We start from the raw sequence: 17,062 nt of genomic DNA, 5'->3' as shown, positions 1-17,062 counted from the left end.
AAAAAAAAAAAAAAAAAAAAAAAAAAATTTGCCCCTTTTTTGCTGGTTTTTTTTCCCACTTATATAATGAATAGTTAATTCTTTTCTTTTAGTTACCTAAAAAAAAATATTTTCTTTTACAAACAAAAGAACAAATTTTGTTTGACTTACATTGCATAGTGTGGTAAATGGTATGTTTTATTTAAAATGTTTGACTTTTTTTTTTTTGTGTGAAAGACAAATTGTTTATTGGAAAAATAAATAAAATAATGGGATAAAAACCCAACAAGAATCTATATAAGAACACTGATAAGCTGCATGCCTTTACACGGATTTGGAGCAATCTCTCTCTTTCTCTCTCTCTCTCTGTAAAAAAAAAAGGCAAAAGTGACAGTAAGACCAGAGGAAATGGAGGGCAAAATGAACAAAACAGCTATGCTTGTCATAGACATGCAGGTCTGTCTCTCTCTCTCTCTCTCTCTCTTGCATTATATCCTTTGGTTTCCTCTTTTTCCTTCTCGGTGCTCCCTTCTCCCTCTTTTTTTGTTATTCTTGACTTACCTTTTGATATGTTTAAGTACTGCAATCTGCAGCAAGCTCCATTATCTTGTTTCAAATTTTGCTATTTCAATTCTCATGTTGTCTCCTATATTGAGAGATCTCATGGTGATTTTTATTAATGGGTTTGGATGCAGAACGATTTTATTCTTCCAGGGAAACCCCTGCAGGTAGCTGGAGGCCAAGCTATTATCCCAAATGTCATTAAGGCCGTCGAAGTTGCAAGGGAGCGTGGCATTCTTGTAGTTTGGGTAACTTCTCTCTCCCTCTCTCTTCCTTCCTTGATATATGCTTCTTGTGGAGAAGAAACTACCTCTGGCTCTGTCTGGTTTCAGTTACTGCTATTGTTTATGAGTGGTTTCATTGGCAGTTGATTGATTTGATTAGGGTTTTAATTTTTTTTTATTTCTATTTCTATTTTCTTCTTTGGGAATACAGATTAATTACAGTATCTACTTAGGCAATTAAAGCAAGTAGTTGGGTTCCAACTAATCTAAGAGTAAATAAAAATTGTTAATTTCATGGTTAAAACCTTTTTGTTAGTTCATGAGTTTTAACATTTTCAATTAGTGGTGGAGAAAGGTTTCCCTTAGTTCACCATGGAAGCACAGTTCCAAAGAGATAAAAGAAAATAATTGATTCAAATATCAGGTGAAACTTAATTATTGGTGAACTTGATCAAACAAAACAGCATCCTACCAGCTAAAATCTAGCCTTGTAAGGAGAGGAAGAATCAAAATAATACAATAAATAATCTGAAAGGACGCTTAATCTTAAAGACATTATATAGGCCATGAAATGGCCAAGATACCCTACTAACAATTTCTTAACGATGATAACATAACTTGCCCCTGCTAACAGGACCTGAAAATAACAGAACTAATAGCAGCTTATGAATTGAACTGCTTGACCCTTAAAACTCTGTGCACCTTTCGTCAATATCCTTTCTAATGACTTCATTGACACGAAAAACACCAACTATGCTGATCTCCATGCTAAAGCAGATCCTATTTGGAACAATCAGATTGATACTTCTTACCCTGTTTTCTTGAATTTCGAGTTGCCTATTTTACATCATTATTTCTGACACATGGACTATGGATGATTTGGTAGATCTGATTGTTGCTTAAATGGAACGACCTCTAGATTGGCCACATGTCAAATTTAGTCGCCCATCAATTTTATGGGTATAACAAACTGATGGAGCAAAAAATTGACATACAAGTAGAAAATGATGCAGATTACTTGTTTGAACAGTTTGAGCGCCAATCAAGCTACATCAGAAATTATAAAATACATGATTAAGTACCCTGTATATTCTTATAGTTTTCGGTTATCGGGTTGGAAATCTGACACATTCTTCTTGATTGATCGGTATTGATGATTGTTTATAGGTTGTCCGTGAACATGACCCAATGGGAAGAGATGTCGAATTGTACCGGATGCCCATGTATGGTGAAGGCAAAGAATCACCAGTTAGCATGGGCAATGTGGGTTCAGAACTAGTTGAGGGCTTGGAGATCAAAAAAGGTGACTACAAGCTTGTGAAGACTCGTTTCAGTGCCTTCTTTGGTACCAACCTTCATTCCGTTCTTCAAAGGGTTGGCATCAATAGCTTAGTTGTGACAGGTAATTTTACATTTTTGTTTTGTTTCTTTGAAGGAATTTGTTTCCTTCTCCTTTAAACCTTCTCACTCAGCCCAAAAGAAAAAAAGAGATAAGTGTCTGGTCTCAAATCTCTTTAGAATGCCATCTAAAATGTGATCCCAAGAATCCTAATTAAAACCAAGTTGGCCTGTTTTAGCTTGAGTTCGCTCAAGAACTGGATCCAGTGATCCAAAAAAGGATTAGCATATATTTAAAAGCTTGCTTTTAGCACTTGCCAACAGTGCTCTAACCCAGCTCACTTGGGTATGTTGCAAATCCTGATATTGGGTTGTGTTATGTTGGATTTGAGTTGTATGGATGAACAGCTTACATTATCCAAATTTTGTTTCCTTGTTTCTTCCTTTTGTTTTTGGTAGGAGTTCAAACCCCAAATTGTGTCAGGCAAACAGTCATTGAAGCACTGGAGTTGGACTATCATCCTATCACGGTCATTACTGATGCTTCTGCAGCTGCTACACCAGAAGTACATGCTGGTGAGTTCCTTTTTATTGACACTCCATTTCTTGCATCTATATTACTTGGATTCTCTTATAGTTTCTCTCTCTCTCTATATATATATATACATTCTTTCCCTATAGGGGACTAAATATTTTAGGGGATGTTAATTATCTGAAGTGAATAGAAAACACAGTCATTGGTTGCTTTAAACAAAAGAGGGGGTTTTGGGAAAATAAAAATCAAAGCAACCAAGTGCAGTTTTTGTCATCCCAATAGTAATACCAGTCCCTATGAAACCTTATCTTACAAGCAGCAGCCACATGATTCCCAGAATACTGGTGATTTAACCATTTGGGTCTAACCCTGAATGGTTGGATGGATTTAAAAGGGTTAATGGTTTTTTGTTTTTTTTTTTCCCCTCTCTCTTTTTGTGTTTTAAAAAGTGAACTAGGTCAGTATGTCAACCCAACCCAAGCCATAGTGATGGATCAGAGCTTTCCAACTGGCCAAGTCAAATTAATTTTAGCTGTTATCGGACTTCATTAATTAATTCCGCATAATTTGATTTCTTGATAATTTGACCTCCATAAACTGATGATTAAAATGGTGGAATTTCGTGAAACAGCTAACCTTTTCGACATGAAAAACGTTGGAATTGCAACACCAACACTGAAGGAGTGGTGCGAGTACAGTGCTTGATTTTGTCCTCAACCTATCCCAATTACAGAGTGGTTTTCTATACTGTTGTACTCATGAGTGAAATGATCTGTTTGGTTTGCTTGTTATATATGCTTGAAGTTATCTGTTATGGGAAGTGATGCAATATGTTTTTTTTGATTTGGGAAGTGATGTAATATGTTGAACTGGCTGTTAAGTTATGATCTTTATATAAATGGCATCTTAACATTGATTTACATGTTCAGTTGGGTTTATTTGTTCAATTACCTGGATAGTAAATGGGTCGAGTTTAGTGATCAGCCCTAACCAAAACTGAACCAGACCCAAATCACCCAACTCGGAGAAGAGAAAGAAATTCTTAAAAGGCATATTCAAAGAAGTTACACAACTCAGAGAATAGACAAAGCATACTTAGAAGGCATATCAAAGAAGAAAACTAAAACACAAGGGATTCTTGTGCTCTGCCTACAAAATTGAGAAGCATAGCACTTTTAAGGTTACAAAAACCCCCCAGTGCAAGTTGGACATTTTGCCCCTTATTTTCATTATTTCCCCTCCCATGTAGTTCTTCAATTTACCACCTACGGTTGGCCTTCACAAACACAAAGGGAAACTCCCTATGCTGAGACACAGAAAGCCATCTATTCCCACTCTCCATTGTTACACCGATGTTTCCGCATTCAACCTGGCATGAGTCGCACACGCTGGGGCAATAAGCTACCCGGTACTCAGGGCTAGATTTGCTCATGCGTTCAATCCTAAACCAATTCCTCACAGTTGAGGGGCCAGGGTGACCTGGTTGACCTTCAAGAATTACATGCCTATTCTGGCTTGGAGATGAGGGTGATTGCCTCGAATCTTCGACCTGCCAAACAACAGGCATATCAGAGAATCTAATGTTCAAATCTGTTGATTCCCGGATAATTCTCTCTCGAGCTGGGGATGGATTTCTAGAGGTCTCTCTCAGTACCCTCTCTCGATCCACCTTCTCTTGTGACTTTGATACTGGGAACAAGATAACTGGTGCACCAAAGTTCTTGTCTGAAGAAAGTTGCTTAACCATGGCTGTGCGAGAGCTCTGGCCACGGTCGAAGGAGACACCACCTCCACGGCCCTCTCGATAGGCTGAGACAATGTAGTAGGGATGGCCAGCTTGGAGCTCATTGCCATTAGTATCAAGCACTGAGTGGGTATGGGATTGAACCCTGGGTTCAGCCTCAGATTGGAGAGCAAAGGCCAAAATCAATAGAGATGAGATGAAAAGTTTGAGAAACATGATTGAAGGAGTAGATGATGTAAAGATGATAAGATCCTTGTTCTTGGGCTTGTTTGAAAGTGGGAGGAGGACAGTAATCCCTTTATAAAGGCTTCTTCAAGTGGCAAAGTTCCAACTTCTTCCCCTAAAGAGAAGGATTCAAATATATGAAAGTGTCAAAGCTAAAATAAGATCTCTCACAACCTGTGGTAGAGGTTCCGAATAAGATGTTCATTGCTTCATTCCCAAATGGAGTGCCACTTTTGGTGGTTTCAAACAAGGGTCATAATGCTTCAACCAGTAAAAAACAAGGGTCATCATATGGGAATCCATCACCATTTGCCACATCGGCAAACTTCATTTTAATAAAAGAAGTTGTCAACTTGACATCTTAAATAGGTGTATTTAGAACTTCACACTTTCTTTTGGTTGCCCCTTCTCTTATTTCTAATTTTTTTTTAAGTTATCGATAAAAAAATGTTTTCAAAAGTAATTTGAAATTACTTGTCATTATGTCATTAAAAAAATTGTCATTGTTTTGCATATTTTTCGAGTATACATGTGAATGACATGATTTACCCTCATTGAAAAAACAATGTGTATTATACTAAAGTGCAAAAAGGTAAATTTACAAATTATTTGACACCTTAAGAGATGTCAATAACAAAATCTCGTAACAAAATATCAAATGTTTTAATTCGATCAAACTTTTTAGTTGTTTTTCAACATTTGTTTTTGGGAAACATGAAAGATATACAAAATTTAAACCCGCACCTTGTGAGGATAGTGATACGTCACATGCTCTCCACCTCACCTCTTTGAGAAGAGGGAGGTGATTGAATAGAGAAACAATGAAATCAGTAACCTCCCATTGTTGTGGAGCGAAATCTTATTGACACCTCGCTCAATTACACTAGAGCACGACAAAACAATGTAATTAGTAACCTCTGAAAAATGTTTTACTTTTAGTTTAAGCACATTGTTTTAGTACTTGAACGGGTTTTAATAGTTAAGTCATAAGTGCATGGCTACTGGGGATGTTAGTAGGCTATTTTATCTTGGAGGGTGGGCAATTCATAATTCACCTAAATTGCATAAGGGTGTCTAAAGTCTTTAAGAAGAGTGTCAAGTGACACGACTCAAACCGACCAATTATGCTAATATAGTTTTTTTTTGTTACATAATGGATCCTGACATATATTTTTCAACATGAATGAACAACCCTCCCTCTCCTAATTTATCAAGCTTCATGAGAGCTCAAGTCTTAAGATTTCTGTGTTTCACGAGAGCTCAAGTCTTAAGATTTCTGACACAGAGGACCATACTTGACATGAGCGTTGCCATCCAATTGTTAGAAATTGTTAACTTAAATCTCTAAATGCTTAAAGGTTATGTTAGTCACACCGAACCACTTTGTTTCATTCTATCTTTTTGACTTCATATGGCTTCTCGAGCCCTTGACCACCACCTTATAGGATCCATTAGCTGCAAGAAATGAGAGATTGTGTGATTTGATGAGAGGTGGGGGTGATTGTAAATTTATATTTCTAGTTCGTCTAAATAGCCAACACATCATTTTAAAGGGCAATTTTTTTGTTACACACCTTACATATACCGTATTTCAAATTAAAGTTACATATGAAATATGACTCAATTTTTATGCACGATTATATACATACATGGTCGTGTCTTACAACCATTGGGTGCTTGATAGAAGTGTAGTTACACATCCCTCCCCTCATCTAACGTTTGAAGGCATGTGTACATACACGGCCACAATTGTCCATAAGACCTTTTGTCTCTAAAACATTAGAGAAGTGGTTTTATGTTTAATAGCATGGCCTACACCAATGCTCTCCCTTTGTCTCTCTCTTCTCCCAAACAATGGGTTGAGATGTCATTTTAAATATATTTTTTTGGATAAACAAGATGTCTGTTTTTTTCAATAGGGAGGAGAGAGACACTTGAGTACATGATTGAATTATTTTTCCAAAAATATTACATTGAAGTAATAGAGCCATGGAAAAAAGGGGAAAAGAAACTTATAAGAAAAGGCCAAGTACTACACATCCAGATCCTTTCTAAAGAGTGCATTGCTCATGGAGTGCCCATAGATGTCTACTATAAGCTTCAAAAAATCAAGAAGATTTCAAGTTCAAATCCACAGCCATCATTAAAAGTTCAACACATGAGCTCAAGCCATTACTCAGATTAGTAAATCTGGAGTGTTGCAAAGGAGCTAGGAATTCTGCTGAAGGTGATAGTACCAATTCGTGGCAATGGAGCATCATATTTTATTTTGGACATAGCCCATTTTCTGTTTAACCCTATTTATTGTCTTATGGTACAGGATTTGACCCTAGTTAGCGAGAATATTGCTCACACTGAACACCCCTAGGCATCTATGGGCGATGCGCTCTATCGAGGGGAATCGGATCCGGATCAGGATCCGGATCTGAGTAGTATTACATGCCCGGGTAAAAAAAATCCTTTTTTTTTTGGTTAAATCGGGTTAAAAAAAGCCAAGTCGGCGATGAATTGAATTAAACGTTTAAGGAGGAATGGGGTAAAGAAAGAAATAGCGAGTGGAGCTTCCATGGATGGGGCATGGGAGTAGTAGGGCTACTGGGCTGGTGTTAGAGGCGGCAATAACTTCTCCTTCTTCTCTACGATCACTTTCTCGTCCGTTTAGGGTTAGGATCCCTTCTGCAACCACTTTCTTCTGCACATCTGTTTTGCCTTCATCATCGTTGCTCTCCACCATGCCGGGACTTGAACCACAGAAGCAGACGCAGGAGTGGCCTGCTACCAAAGTCAGGGACACCTTCATTAAGTTCTTAGAAGGGAAGGATCATGTCTTCTGGAAATCCAGCCCTGTTGTCCCTGTCAATGATCCCACTCTTCTCTTCGCTAATGCTGGTTCGTCACATCTCTCTTTTTTAGACCCACTTGTTCAAAATTTCGTTTTTGTCTCCTTTTTGATTGTTTGATGTGTTATTTGTGTGGTTGGATTGAATGAATTTAGTGTTCTGAGTGGCCCCTTAGACATTTTTTTTCTTCAATATTTGGTTTCTTGAGATTTTGAAGTTCGTTTTTTTGTTGGTTGGATTGAATGATTTTGATGTTCTGAGTTCTGATTTGACATGAGAGACTTTGAAGTTGTGATTTTTCCTTTTGTTTAGGTAGAAATTATCAGTTTATGGATATTATTTGCTTGTACTGTCGATGCTTGCTGCTTATTGATGCAGATAAATCACAGATATGGGATTATTTAGAAGAAATAAGTCTTTGCCGTTTTCATAGTAATCAGGGTTTTAGTTCACGGTATGGGAATGCGTATCAGCTAGTTCCAAAACCGATATGTGTTGGCTGGTATTGGTATGAACCACTCAAAAATTAAAAAAAGAGCATGTTTTTGGCCAGTTCAGCGACACATTTTGGTTGATACTGATAGGTCAATCCGATACCTAAAACCCTGATTGCAATGGGCCACTTTAATGGGTCCTAAATTAGTTAAGTGACCTAGTTATGATATTAGAAGCCCACTATTACCCAATTCCTAGTGGTAGTCTTTTGGCGGAAGAGTGGATTCTCTTCATGGTTTGGTGGATTCCTGCCCTTTATTTCAAATTTCCTTTTTATTTCTTCCGTTCATTGATCTAGTTTCATTCTCTGTTGTTAGTTCAATATCCTATATTTTCCATTTACAGATGGTTTATATATGGAAAGAACTAAACAAGTCCAGTTAGTACGTCCCACTTATAATGCTTTTGTAGGTTAAACCACCAACAATCATTTGCATTTTCGTATTTTTATTTGTCGTCAAGTCAAGGGCCGTTTGAATGCTCTAGTATGAGGAAGTGATTTGATTCAGATTGAAGGAACTAAAAGAGCTAGGGGTGGACCTAAAATGACCCTAGGAGAGGTGGTGAGGAAAGACATGCATAACTTAGGCCTTGTATCAAGTATGCACTCGGATAGAGCCGATTGGAGGGCTGGAATCCATGTAGCCGACACCATTTTGTTGGGGTAAGGCTGATCTGTTGTTGTTGTCATTAAGTCAAGGGGTGAAAAGAGGATTGTTTTGCCCTTATTTTCACCTAATAATTTGTATAATTAACTGGAAAAGGTAGTGGAAATAATGAGTATGCATCAAGGAAAAGATATTGTAAGTTTTAGAAGATTAGAACTTTATTTTATTTTGTTCCCCCTCTCCCCCCCCCCAAAAAAAAAAAAAAAGAAAAAAAAGAGTTTTAGCTCTCATATTATTGTAAGAAGTCTATAAGAGACTGTTCAAATCCTAAATATCTGGGTCGACATAGGAAATTGTGCCTTTCTTCATTAGGAACGTGACACTTATGGTGATTGGTGATTTGTCAGATACACTTTCAAAGATTTGTTTTGAGTAATTTGTACTTTTAGGAAAAAAAAGATTAAGAATTGGTGCTTACCAGAAGAATTAGTATCTAGGTGTATCATTACAAATCAGTATTTGATGACTGACCTGTTCTCTTTGTGCAGGCATGAACCAATTCAAGCCAATATTCTTAGGAACTATTGATCCTAACACTTCGTTGAGTAAACTCACACGTGCTTGTAACACCCAAAAATGCATTAGAGCTGGGGGGAAGCACAATGATCTTGATGATGTTGGGAAAGACACATACCACCATACCTTCTTTGAGATGCTTGGAAACTGGTCTTTTGGAGACTATTTCAAAAAGGAAGCAATTGGATGGGCATGGGAGCTTCTTACACAGGTCAGTGGTCTGATGTACTACTATTCGTGCTTCGTTTTATGAATGCTCTACAGCCCATCAGTATGGTGAATCTACATGTAAAGTTATCGTTGATGAGTTAGCAAAAGCTGGGACCTTGGACAGCTTATGTATTTGGGCCCCTATCCTACCAGTAATCCTGGTTCAGTTTTGCTAGTATGTTAATCATTGTTGTTGTTGTTGTTGCTGTTGTGTTATATATTTGTGTAATCTGTTAGCCCTTGTTTAATGTTTTTATTTTTTTGGGGATAGGAAAGTGCAAAAATTGTTAACAAATAATAAAAGGAAAAACGAATTAAAAATCTAACATAGTTTATCAGCCAAAATCATAGTTTGTGATCCTGAACTGGAAAGAAAACCAATCTCTTAGTGAGCTTTCAAGAGAAAACCATCAACAGGATTGCCCTCTACAGACCATTCATGAAATGAGACTTTTGAAACTGCAAGCCATCTTGATAACCTGCTTCAACAGCATCAAGATTCAAATAACTCCTTTCATATCACCAATCTGCACAAATCCGACATCAGCAACAAGACCTGCAACAGATACAAACCCATGCAGCTATGGTCCAAGGCAAATTCAGCCTCAGATTCTTTGGCTGAATCACCCTCGATGTGCTAAAAAACACAAACTAGAAGATATAATATCCAAACAAATTCCAAATAAAAACCTCAGGATTGAGATGGAGGATCATCCCCTTTTTGCTCAATTGTTCCCCATTTTATCTGATATCTCTCTTTCTATTATTATTATTATTATTATTATTTTTTAAACGTAATATTGTTTAGGCATTGGCCTTATATCCAGATTCTCAAACTGATTAAGGTTATCTCCAGGAGAAAAAAATGATATTAAACAATCTATGAACCTCCATCAACCTAGAATCGCGTCATTCAAGGAGACATTATCATTTTTCCCAATATCAATTATACTTGTATCTTTATCTCAAATCTCCCCCCGCAGGGATGATTGATTGCCTCTCCCCTGCAATGAACCACTGCTGGCTTTAAAGTCGACTCTTTTGTATCAGCAAAAAGAAACCCCTATCAGGCATCAGCTTAGTTATATCAATGCAATTTCCAGAAAAGGCCCCCAGATCCTTTATTATTTCCAAATTTGGAACTTCATTTTTGGAAAAAGAAGAAAAGTTTTGATATGACTGGTTATTTTCTTGTGTAGTTTGCATCTCCATTTAGTGCTTCCTACTCTTTAGAAGAGAAACTTGTCCCACGGAAACAGTATATAGATATAGTGCAATCCTGGTTTAAATTTGGGCCAGGTGTTAATATTAGTTTGTATGGGCCTTAGTTTTTTGGGTTTTATTGTTGTAACGGGTTAAAAGTGGGGTTTTAAGGGGATGCACGAAATTATTGTTTTATTTGTGTGTCCCATGTTTAGAGACCAAATTTGGGAAATTTTAGCTCTCATTTTGTGGTTATATCTTCAGGTGTATAAGCTACCAGCAGATCGATTTTATGCCACCTATTTTGGGGGTGATGAGAAATCTGGCCTTGCTGCTGATAATGAAGCTATGGACATATGGTTGAACTTTTTGCCTCCTGAACGAGTACTGCCTTTTGGTACAAAGGTATATTTTGCTTAGATTTATTTTTCTCAAGCTAGAGATGATAGATCTCACCAACATATCTCTGGGTTTGTTTTGAGTCTGTACAGTGCATGGTCATGCTTAGCATATTTGTTTCTTACCAACGAATTAGTAAAATGATTTTTGTAACATGTATTTATTTTTTTTCACAGTTACTTGTTTTTCTTGTTCATTTCTTTAATGCTGTTATCAAGAGTTTCCATATTTCCAATTAAGATTAGAAATAAACGATATTCAAGTTTTGCTGCTAACCTACTTTGTATCCTTCATATCTACCAAGATTTGGGTGTCCTTTAATGCCATGGAGAACCACTTTGGCTTCTACCAAACAAGAACGGTTAACTTGGAAAAGATGCCACTCCATGATGCCCATATTCCCATTATAGTTGATCCCTAACCGTGTTATGTGCAGTATTCTAGTTTGTATTGAGATATTGTTGAACCTTTATGAGTTTATCTAACTTCTCAATCATGATGGACATGGAAGCATTTTATAGAAGACACGTCCTGCCTGATTTTTCTCACATTGTATGAGTTAATCTTGTTTCCTTCTGACAGTTTTCTTTAAGATAAATAATAAAGACTGTTGAACATGAAAGAAAACAGATAGGGAAAGTGCTAATGACCTTATGACTCTGTACAAGTTCCCCAAGGCTCCATAATTCCAGTCGTCTATAGTGAAGCAAATCATTATTTATATTGTTTTATTTTATTTTTTGGATAAGTAAAATGGTTATGATTAGAGGTGGAAATGAAAATTTAGCTTTAATTTCCCAACTGGTACATAAGGAAATTAAAATTTCCTCCACCTAGTTTATATAGCAACACTCTGCAATTCTCTAACTCTTCATGGTTGCTGGAAAATTCTTTGCTTAGAAGCCACCATATTGGCTGGATCTGCAAAGTGGTGAGTATGCAGTTGCAGACGTTGATCCTTTATGGAGGCCTCAATGCAAGTCTAGAATGCTCAGAGTGTTGGTGGCAGTCCAATTGGCTGAAAACAAGTTTTTGTGTTGCTATGTTGTAGATTGAACCTTTTATTTTCTCTGGTTTCACCGTAACAGGCATAAGTTATAAGCCCATAAAGTGGGGGTGGAGTTGGCACATGAGAGTAGTGAAATAAGTGGTTGAGTTATATTAGGATGCTTTAGCTTTTAAGAGTTCTGTTTTGAGTTTATTAAGTCAGTCTGAGAGTGATTATGAGTCCTTGAATTAGTTTACCAAATTTGAAAGGTTATATATATATATATATATATATAATGTATACACCCCTCATAAAGTGGACTTCTTTTGAGTTTTTTTTTTAAGAGTTTTGGAGCTGTGGAGCTCTGCTTATGGGATTGATATTCCAGATCTGATCTCCCTCCTCCTAGTTCTGTTCATCTTTCTTCTAAGTTGCGATTTTTCCTCCCTCTTCTCTTCTACTATTTTTTCTTGCTATTTCTTATTATCTATTTTAGTCTGCTGCACCACTGTTTTCATCTAAATTTCAGATTGCATTATTCTTCATATATTTCTTTAGTTAGTGATTCGTATCGCCTCAAATTTAGTACATCAATTCCTGGTATACTTCCCTTTGGAATATTGGTGTCATATCAAGGTTCGAGATTTCGGTTTTGACCTGAAATATTTTGGGTTTCAACCAAAACTTTGCAGTTTCGACTAGCCATTTCATTTCGCCATATTTTGGCCCGAAACTTTAGGGAAAACCTAATTAAGCATCTTTAGTCTTTCTTCGTCTTCTTCTTTTTTTTTTGGGGGGGGGGGTTTGGAAATAGAAATTTGTTAAAACTAAGAATAAAAGAGATTAACAATATTGCAGCCTTTAGATGGTAGAAGAACACACCAAAAATGGTAATTTGGTTTCATTCTCGGGGTTGGTAATGTACACCATTTGTCGCCATACCCAGTTGTATGCTTTCTTAGCCTATTGTACATATAATTAAGTGTTAGAACGCACAAAATTCATTGAAACCAACTAAAATATGCATTAAGAACTAAGAAAAGCCATTCAATTTTATACAATGTCAAGGTGTTAGTGTGTTACCAGTGTACTAGTGTACAACCAATTTTAAAACACCCCTATGAAACTGTTCCTCCAACTCTATTTCAGTATCACAGAGTTCCGGGAAGGTTTGAAACTTGTAGAAAAGGGTATATGATGCAGTAGTGCTCCGATGGATAGGCCTAAACCCGCTCCAGATTTCGAACTAAGACCCAGATCCAATTTGGGGTTCAAGATTAATAGAATATTCCAGCAAAAACTTGTTTGAATTTTAAAAGTAACCGCAAGTGTATGGATCAGTGTAGCTAAATGGTCGAACACAAGGAGAGCAATCACTTTATTTTTAACTATGCGAAAGTGCACCGATTAATTATGGTGATCTACTTCTAACTACCGTTCTAAAACACATGTATCTAAAAGCGTCCTAACCAACACATCTAGGGAATTTGGAATTGAAATTATAATAAAAATTGAATGACCTAACCATTCACATCTAACCCTAACCATTCGTCATCTAGGAATTTAAATACTCAAACCACGTAATTAAAAAGCAAATAACTGAAAATAAAAGTGTTGAAAAGTAAATAAATAAAATAAAAAGGAGAAAAAGCTAGAGAGAGGCACACAAGTAGGTATCTCTACTTAGTCCGAGGGATGCACACCATAAATAATACGAGCTTCCCTACTTGACCAGAGAGTACTCTTACATTGGCTTAGGTATCTCTACTTAGTCCGAGGGATGCACACCATAAATAATACGAGCTTCCCTACTTGACCAGAGAGTACTCTTACATTGGCTTTTTTACTTAGCTTTAAGGGAGGGGATGCAATATAAATAAGAAAGTAAAATGATGGTTCCATAGCTAGAGAGGGGCAAAGCCAATACATGCATCTAGTTAAGGACCTTGGGGGAAAGGGAAAGCAATAATATAAAACTGAAAATTTAAAACCTAACTTAAGAATGATGGGTAGTAAGAAGAGGGAATGAGAGGGGGTGAGAAGAATACTGTAGAAGCCTACTTACCTGAACTTCCATGCTTCAATTCTTGAATTAAAATAACTTAATTGATTTGAAATACTATCAGCCCTAAAAACCAGATCTGAACTAAATCAAATCTGAAATTGCTAGGACTGGAGACGACAAATCTAGAAGAGAAAAACTGAACTTGAAAGAGATGCTCCACAGCTTGTTCTTGTCACCTAGAACTAAGCCTAGAACTAGAAATTAAAATTATTACACCTTTGAATAACTTGAACAATAAAATAAAATGCTTGCATTAATCAAAATAAACGACTTGCATTAATAAAAAAAAGATTACAGAAGTGCTTGCATAAAAAAAAAACTAAGACAAAGAACTAAAGAGAAAAAGAGAGCACAACTAAAAACCTAGAAGAAGAGGGAAGAGAGGAAACCCTAAAAGAGAAGTGTGTCCCCTCCCTCCCCTTGGTCGACTCTCTTATATAGGGAATAGGAGGGAGTACAACGATTTTTTGTTTCCTAGTTTAGGGGATTTTTTGTGATTCTTGTTGATGAGGTGGAAATTAGGAGAGGAAAGAAAAAAGAGAAAATAGGGGAGAGAATGAGAAGGACGATTAAGTGTGGGCCCCTCTTGGATCTAATTTGTGTGGTGGAGAGAAAAGAGAGAAAAGAGAGAAAATAGGAAAGACAACAGGGGAGAGAGAAGCTTGCATATTTTTCCCCTTTTTTTTCCTTCTTTTTCTCTCTTCAAACTTGCACACAAAGCTCTCCTTTGGCTGACCTCCTTACTTTAAGTGATGAGTAGGAGAGAGAAAATCTTAAAAAAAAAATCTCCAAAAAATGGCAGCCAAGAGGTTCAAACTTGAGACCTCTTGATGAGCAAGGGATTTTGCACACCACAACTCAGCAACTACGCTAGGTAGTTGTTACCAAAAAAGAATCTTCAATCATTCAAAGGGGTCCATCGATCCTTGTTGGCCTTTGAAATATTCTTTGTACACCTAGGACAAATACAAACGGGTTGGTTCTGCATCTCGGTTTAGTTCTGATCCATTATTCTTTTTTTGGCCCGAAAAGAATAATCACTTGTACGGGTGACTAAATGGATGTGTACTTTTAATGCAACACGTCCATCTTGCTCAGAATTTCGTTCTGTTTGCAGCCATGAAAAGAAACGGGACCTCTTTATGTGTAAAATTGGAGATACGGCGCCTGATAGTCCTTAAGGCATTTAAAATACAAAACCTGCGAAAAAGAGAGTAAAACCCAAGGTAGCTCCATTCTAAATATGTAAAATGCATGTTTTTACACCCTATATTTCACACATAAATGTGCTCATCAAAATTTCCCCACACTTAGACTTTGCTAATCCTCGAGCAAAACAAAAAGAAAAAGAATAAAAACAAAAAACCTGACTCACTTCCTTTTGGAATCTCGGTTGCACTTAGCATGTGCAACAAGCCTTTAAACCTCTAGGTCACCCCTAGTGGACGAGTTGTGTCTCGTGGTACTCAGGACTAGCAAAGTCTGAGCACATTTATGTGTGAAATCTAGGGTATAAAAGCATGCATTTTACATATTTAGAATGGAGCTACCTTTGGTTTCTCTCTTTTTGCAGATTTTGTATTTTAAAGAACTTAAGGATTATTAGGCGTTGTATCTCAAATTTTACACGTAAAGAGGTCCCGTTTCTTTTCATGGTTGCATAGAGGATGAAATTCTGAGCAAGATGGACGTGTTGCATTAAAAGTACACATTTGTTTGGTCACCTGTACAAGTGATTATTCTTTTCGGGCTAGAAAAAAGAATAATGGATTAGAATTGAACCGAGATGCAGAACCAACCTGTTTGCATTTGTCTTAGGTGTACAAGGAATATTCCAAATGCCAACAAAGATCGATGGACCCCCTTGAGTGATTGAACATTCTTTTTTGGTAACAACAACTACGTAGCGTAGTTGGTGAATTGTGGTGTGCAAAAATCCCTTGATCGCCAGGAGGTCTCAAGTTCGAACCTCTTGGCTGTCATTTTTTGGAGATTTTTTTGGAAGATTTTTTCTTTCCTACTCATCACTTAAAGCAAGGAGGTCGGCCAAATGAGAGCTTTGTGTGCAAGTTTGAAGAGAGAAAAAGAAGGAAAAAAAAAATCATCTAAGCTTCTCTCTCCCCCTACTTTCTTTCCTATTTTCTCTCTTTTCTCTCCTTTACCACACAAATTCGATCCAAGAGGGGCCCACACTTGGTCGTCCTTCTCATTCTCTCCCCTATTTTCTATTTTTTCTCTTTTATTTCCTAATTTCCACCTTATCAACAAGAATCTCAAAAAATTCCCTAAACTAAGAAACCAAAAATCGTCGTACTCCCTCCTATTCCCTATATAAGAGAGTCGACCAAGGGGAGGGAGGGGACACACTTCTCATTTAGGGTTTCCTCTCTTCTTCTAGGTTTTTAGTTATGCTCTCTTTTTCTCTTTAGTTCTTTGTCTTAGTTTTTTTATGCAAGCACTTTTCTGATCTTTTTTTTTATTAATGCAAGTCGTTTATTTTGATTAATGCAAGCCTTTTATTTTATTGTTCAAGTTATTCAAAGGTGTAATAATTTTAATTTCTAGTTCTAGGCTTAGTTTTGGGTGACAAGAACAAGCTGTGGAGCATCTCTTTCAAGTTCAATTTTTCTTTTCTAGATTTGTCGTCTCCAGTCCTAGCAATTCCAGATTTGATTTAGTTCAGATCTGGTTTTTAGGGCTGATATTATTTCAAATCAATCAAGTTATTTTAATTCAAGGATTGAAGTATGGAAGTTCAGGTAAGGAGGCTTCTACATTAGTCTTCTCACCCCCTTTCATTCCCTCTTCTTACTACCCATCATTCTTAAGTTAAGTTTTAAATTTTCAGTTTTACATTATTGTTCTCCCTTTCCCCCAAGGTCTTTGGCTAGATGCATGTGTTGGCTTTGCCCCTCTCTAGTTATGGAACTATCTTTTTACTTTCTTATTTATATTGCATCCCTTCCCCTAAAGCTAAGTAGAAAAGCCCTTGTAAGAGTACTCCGGTCAAGTAGGGAAGCTCGTATTATTTATGGTGCATCCCTCGGGTTAAGTAGAGATACTTACTTATGT

General features: G+C 36.9%; 3 protein-coding genes across 3 annotated transcripts in view; 2 read left to right on the top strand and 1 right to left on the bottom strand.

Moving 5' to 3' along the window:
- Positions 1-296: 296 nt before the first annotated feature.
- LOC122078931 (probable inactive nicotinamidase At3g16190) lies at positions 297-3,557 on the top strand. The gene is made up of 5 exons (XM_042645134.1): positions 297-435; positions 675-788; positions 1,932-2,166; positions 2,562-2,678; positions 3,269-3,557. Exons 1-5 carry the CDS (start codon positions 388-390, stop codon positions 3,340-3,342), a joined length of 588 nt encoding a protein of 195 aa, XP_042501068.1. The 5' UTR covers positions 297-387; the 3' UTR covers positions 3,343-3,557.
- A 106-nt stretch (positions 3,558-3,663) lies between these two features.
- On the bottom strand, positions 3,664-4,683 carry LOC122078930 (miraculin-like). Its single transcript, XM_042645133.1, has one exon. It carries the CDS (start codon positions 4,595-4,597, stop codon positions 3,896-3,898), a length of 702 nt encoding a protein of 233 aa, XP_042501067.1. The 5' UTR covers positions 4,598-4,683; the 3' UTR covers positions 3,664-3,895.
- Positions 4,684-7,136: 2,453 nt separating this feature from the next.
- LOC122079263 (alanine--tRNA ligase-like) overlaps positions 7,137-17,062 on the top strand; it is a 32,730-nt gene continuing 22,804 nt past the window's right edge. The window contains exons 1-3 of the mRNA XM_042645581.1: positions 7,137-7,495; positions 9,098-9,336; positions 10,803-10,943. Of these exons, the coding sequence (XP_042501515.1) occupies positions 7,177-7,495; positions 9,098-9,336; positions 10,803-10,943 (699 nt within the window). The 5' untranslated portion in view covers positions 7,137-7,176. The remainder of the gene's footprint in view (positions 7,496-9,097; positions 9,337-10,802; positions 10,944-17,062) is intronic.

The sequence above is a fragment of the Macadamia integrifolia genome, chromosome 5 (assembly GCF_013358625.1).
Source record: "Macadamia integrifolia cultivar HAES 741 chromosome 5, SCU_Mint_v3, whole genome shotgun sequence".
NCBI lineage: Eukaryota > Viridiplantae > Streptophyta > Magnoliopsida > Proteales > Proteaceae > Macadamia > Macadamia integrifolia.
The sequence above is the reverse complement of the archived record's forward strand: the minus strand, read 5'-3'. Positions and strand labels throughout refer to the sequence as shown.